This window comes from Triticum aestivum, chromosome 7D (genome assembly GCF_018294505.1).
Source record: "Triticum aestivum cultivar Chinese Spring chromosome 7D, IWGSC CS RefSeq v2.1, whole genome shotgun sequence".
NCBI lineage: Eukaryota > Viridiplantae > Streptophyta > Magnoliopsida > Poales > Poaceae > Triticum > Triticum aestivum.
This window is the reverse complement of record NC_057814.1, coordinates 532,873,562-532,879,065: the sequence shown is the minus strand read 5'-3', so window position 1 is coordinate 532,879,065 and position 5,504 is coordinate 532,873,562. Positions and strand designations below refer to the sequence as shown.

Here is a 5,504-nt window from a genome sequence, read left to right as displayed (position 1 = left end):
TTGCTCATACAAATCTAAAAAAAAGCATCCAGCATGTAATTAAAATATGTTTATCTAGCACAAATAACTGTAATATTGTCTCACTCAACTAATAATTAATTGATTCCCTCTCCATTCTACAAATATGTTCATATAGATATTACAAACTATTAGTCGTTCTATTATAACTCATTCATATAGTGCAAAGAGATTCAGACTACTACGCAATGGCAAACGTGCAAAATAAAAGACGCCCGTCTGCTTTAGCATCTCAGTCAGACGAACTGGCTCATTTCAGGTGCCCCAAATTTTTTTTGGCTCATTTCAGGCACATAAGGGATCAGGCATCAATTTCATAAAAGAACAGAGCACTTCTCGGTCAGACGAACTGGTTCATTTCGTTTTGCAGTTGCCACTGTTCTACACCAGCAAAAATCGCCATTAAAAGAGCTGCTACTAAAATAGCCTAACCATTGAGAGATTTTGCTTCAGAGACCAGCAGGCCAGGTCAGGTGCCATCTGAAAACGTGCAAACCTCTGCTGAACAAGCAGTGTATTCTGACACCAGCTACAACACAACAGCGCCTGGACTGCAGCGCCACGGCGGGCAACAATCGGTATGAAAAAAGAATCCTCGAGGCATCCGCCATACTCATATGACGGTGAAATTCGAGAAAATGTTCATCAGAGTGTCGAGCGCCTCGGGATAAAATTTCCGTGCGAATAGGTAGCAAGGCCTCTTCATGCCGTTCCACATGCACGGTCTTCGCTGCATTTCGTGCTGCAAGAACATGACGAATAGTGAGATTCTCCACAGAGAAGGGTATGATGTTGACGATGATGATTCACAGCCATGTGGTTGCAGAAAATGTATAGGTAGCGACTTGGCACTTCGTGGTTTCAGTAGAATTGTTCATTAGGGGAAACAATCAAAATAACTATATACCTTCGCGTTGCTCGTCACGTGAACGCTCTCGTCGATAGACTGCAAAGATTCCATGTTTAGTTAGACAAATTCCAAAACTATGCATTTTGCACAAATTAACTAAATAAAATAACACCGCCGTTCCCCTCCTTCTGTTTTCGTTTTTTTGATGTGCGAGTATAACTCACCGCTATACTTTTAAGCAGTTCAAAGCTTGTGTCAACAGCCCTATAAACTTTAGGATGCCATTTTCCTTCAGACCAATCAACACGTGTCACTGACCAATTCGCGATTCCGGTTGGATCAACCATCTGCAGGCACAATATCAGTATGATATTACTGGTGGCTAAAGTACAAAAAGGAAAAGAAAAACTGGTTAGGAGCTTCTGAGTGCTTACATTAAATAAGGTTGGCAGATAGTGCTCATCAGAATAGCAGTTATGATATTCATTTCCAGGCTACAAAGTGCAATGATCACAAGATCAGTGGCAACATACAAATCAGGAAGAACAACAATCTGATTTACACATGCAGAAAAAAAATCAAACAACCTTGTAGGTCATGGCAAACTGGCAATTGATTAGAACATAGTACTAACTTAAAAATGTTATATAGCAACATAGTATTGACTTGCCCCCTGTGTTTTCCACTTTAGAGTACTAGACCCCAATGCTGAATATTGTACATACACAGATAATCAAGATATAAATAGCTAAAGAGTTAACAGTAATAGGTATCATGGGCAATGAATCATAATCCCCAGTTTCACAATTGTTTCCGTAGCTGTCTGTTTATGTGTTTCAAAGGAACTACAGTAGTCCAGTTTGGACAAAACTCTGTACCCAGGTTTCATTTGCTAATGGAGCCAAGGGGCCAGGGGCTTGGCTCCCTGGTGACCTAAAGACCATTCGAAACTAATGACCATGAAAAAACAAAGTGGGCCTTGTATTATTATGTGATAGCTGAATCACGAACACCGAACAAGACTAGCTCAAACAACTGTTATCCAATAGCATGGATATTTACCAACGTATAAAATGTTGCATACCATACAAAGGTCAAATACCTTGGTCTTATACAAACATCTAGGGGGGCATTATGGCAATATAATTCTCAAGGGAAAAGACAGCATGATATTTTGCTTAATTTTCTTAGAAGTTAGCTGATATTTACCTTACAGTAACGTTTGAACTTTCCATAGTAAAGAGTGTCAACAAGTATAAGAACTGCATGCTGCCGTTTCACCGTGAACCACTGCAAGAGGAGAACACACCAGAACGTGGGATGTTAGGCTATAGGAAAACATGGCAATTGTTTAAATTAGAGGACAGATGACTACTGATGTTCTGAAAGTGTGAAGAGAAGAAAAATGTGATGCAACATTTTAGCAACCATATGATATAAATAAGAAGGGATGTTAAATTATTCTTGTCATTTTTACAAGGTTTCTGATAATCCAATTTTATGCGATTGAATAACTTGAATTTGGTAAAGGAGACAAGGATTCCACTTTCCAGGGAAATCAAGCATAGAAATTATCACCTGTGCACCCTTTCTCCAATCCCTCTTGACGATTTCAGGTAACATATGCTCAGAGTATCTACCTGCTCCATGTGGACCAGGATCATCGAAACTGAACAATAATTGGCATGTCAATGTTGAGGCCATGATGTGTGTAACAATAATGAATAAGAGGGAACCAGCAGGTCCTCAATCAGGCATATGTTCAGCTTAAAATATTATAAAAAAACTTGCATCTATAGAGAATCATCTGTAATGTAACCTTCAGAACCCTCACTTACGAGTCAACAAAGCTGATGTTTGTTTCCATGAGATAACTATATACATAATCGAAGTTATGCAGTGGTACACAACTGCAATAACAAACAAAGCATTAGGATAAGGGTATTCAATTTAAAATTACATGAGAACAAAGGAAATGACTAACCTCTCAGAGAGCAAGACAAAATGCTGGTTATCTGCATCTTGCAGTGCATTTGCCAAGAGCCTCCTCTCTGCATCAATCATAGTAACTGTACCCCAGACCACCTACAGGCAAATTGAACTATTACATTTTCAAACAACTAAAATGTTGAACTGTGAAACAGACTTAGATCCACTATGCTTATCAGGCAGCAGGCGACTTTACAAGGTATGATAGTACTCACAAACCATACTGGTTCAAGAGCATTAAAAGACTCTGAGTCTTGACTACAAACTACAACATTCCATGAAAGTAGAGTGGGGGTGAGTGTATTATATATAATCTGAGAAAACCTTTCCTGTGTAGATCAATTCAAACAATATGAAACAAGGTCTCAAGATCAATAAAAACAATGTAAAAAGAGGCAATCTCTAAATCTATTCTAGTAATTTACCTTTTCACTCCGAATATCCCTGCCAGCGAATATTGGACTTGCATGAACTGTCTTTTCTCTTGAAGCATGTACGTATATTGTGTATCGGTCTTCATGTCCCTAAAACATTACATCCAAGCAGCTGGATTCAGTATTCGATATCCATGAAGTGAGCACATCCCGTTAGCTTTATCATAAGATAGGCATGGCAATTAATAATCCATTTCTTCCAAATAGGAGAAGACATTAGTATTAGTAACATTATGCAAGTTCAACCACTGAGGTGTACAAATTTCCAGTTAAGAAAAGGCAGAGATATATTTATTTTAATTTTGCAAATAGTGCTAAAAATCGTACCATGAAGAACTTTTCCCAAAGCTTCTCAAAAGGCAATGAACTGGGTGTCAAGAACATGAAAGCGATCTTCGGATTCTTTGACTGAACAGGCTGTGACAGAACAAGGTCTCTCATTACAGCACGAGCAGCTATCTCATCATCAGTGTATACTCTCACAGGTTCTAGAGGAGGCTGAGAACCACAGGAATTAGACAAGTAGCAACCCGTGTAATGTTGGGGTTTATAAAGATAGGCACCAGTGACTATCGCACAGACAAAAGCAATCAAGACGATGACCCAGAGAGGCCTTCTAGATGAAGTTCTGTTGCGTGGTGCCATGATCCAGGTGTATGTGTAGCAATGACAGAGCTTCAGAATCTACATTTACAAGGCTTCACTTCTATAATCATGCTAAAACATCATTCCGGTAGAATTGTCGAGACTATGAAAACCTGGAAACATGGTAAAAAAACATAATTCGAGGTTAAATATGCTATAATACAAGGGACGAACCATTTAAATTCTGTAAAAGATGCAGTAACAGGGGATAAAACATTTAAATTCTGTAAAAGGCTACACCACTTAACAATGGAGTAATAACCTATTTAAGAAAAAGGGGACATCAATTGAGGAATGGTCATGGAATCGATCTGAAGATAGATGATGTTGCACATCGCAAAGTACTTGAGACAGTTGCCGCTTTGATTCGAGATCTGTGGGGTGCAGCTACAGGAGGAACGGAATCCCTTGTGTGTTGTTTGTCTTAACTGAACATTTGTCTTTTTTATGACTGATTCATAACCTTGTACTAGTACTAGCAACTAACACCCCTGCAAATTGCACTGACTTGCATACACGCCGATCGCATGCTTTAGATGATGACTCTCTCATTTCCCTTTCGCGGACAAGCAATCCCGCCAAACCCTCTAAGAGCCCCGAGGTGGCGTCGGGGCTCCCCAACAAGTGGAGAACTAAAATCAAAACCCCCGATTAGCCAAATTTCCTTGACGAGTTGCCAAGAAACTCCTCGAAATGGGAGACCGCTAAAATTTCCCCATCGACAGTTACCGCGCAACAAGAAACCCTACATACTTATAGGCTAAACAATAAAGTTGACACGCCCACAACACACAACGATAATTCCCCAAACCGGAACTCGTCACCCCTTGCGTAGAACCAAACCCCTAACCCCTAAGAAGACCCCGAAATCACCCCTACCCCTGACCTCGCAGGGGCACCGAAGACGCGAGAATCCAGGGCCAGGACCCGGAGCGCGGCCAGGAGAAGGCGCCTGGAAATCCCGGCCGTCCTTCCATTTCCACAGCAACCCGAACGGCGCCCCGGGTAAATGCTACTGCGGATTCGAACTGAAACAAAAGGGGGGTCGTGGCATACCCAGTTCAGGCGGCGGATCTCCGCCGGCGCGAGCTCGTCGCCGCTTCGGATTGCGGAGAGGGGCGACGGATGCGCCTCGAGAGATCTGTCCAGGCGACGGAACAGAAAAGTGGGAGGATTCCTGCGGGGAGGGGGAGTGGGGGGCGAGGTGGAAAGGCGAGAGAATGGAGAGGAGTTACACTTTTGTGTCTGCGCTAACGAAAGCAGGAAAAAACAGGAAAGAGGCTGCAGGGGAGTTTAACGCCAGCTTTTTTTTTTCGGGCAAATGGGAGTTTAACGCCAGCTGATGGTGCGTTTGCGCCCACACACAATCTTGTTTGACATAGTACGCACGACGAAGCTCGGCCGTGGAATCCCAAGTGGCCCTGGGCTGGCATATGTTGGCTCTACCTAGCTTTTGTTGCTTCCGCCAGCCTCACACGTGCTTTGGCGTTTCGCCCAGGTTTTATCGCCCGCCCAAAGGGCATAAAAGAGAGCAACTCTAGCGAGATGGTCTGTAATGATCGTTAATA

General features: G+C 42.0%; 1 protein-coding gene across 1 annotated transcript; it reads right to left on the bottom strand.

Moving 5' to 3' along the window:
- Positions 1-264: 264 nt before the first annotated feature.
- Positions 265-5,243, bottom strand: LOC123165466 (glycosyltransferase BC10). Its single transcript, XM_044583116.1, has 11 exons — positions 4,993-5,243; positions 3,619-4,049; positions 3,283-3,381; positions 2,853-2,953; positions 2,707-2,778; positions 2,447-2,537; positions 2,078-2,158; positions 1,303-1,362; positions 1,093-1,215; positions 926-964; positions 265-760 (listed from the first exon to the last, which is right to left on the bottom strand). The coding sequence occupies exons 2-11, from the start codon at positions 3,934-3,936 to the stop codon at positions 632-634; spliced, it is 1,113 nt and encodes a 370-aa protein (XP_044439051.1). The 5' UTR covers positions 3,937-4,049; positions 4,993-5,243; the 3' UTR covers positions 265-631.
- Positions 5,244-5,504: the final 261 nt, after the last annotated feature.

Bases quoted from the DNA above. Each gene is read 5' to 3' on its own strand.
- LOC123165466 (XM_044583116.1), bottom strand. From the start codon at position 3,936: ATGGCACCACGCAACAGAACTTCATCTAGAAGGCCTCTCTGGGTCATC. The intron at 1,216-1,302 runs GTAAGCACTCAG...TTGTGCCTGCAG, and splicing joins ATCTGCCAACCTTATTTAAT to ATGGTTGATCCAACCGGAAT. The intron at 965-1,092 runs GTGAGTTATACT...GAATCTTTGCAG, and splicing joins AACTGCTTAAAAGTATAGCG to TCTATCGACGAGAGCGTTCA.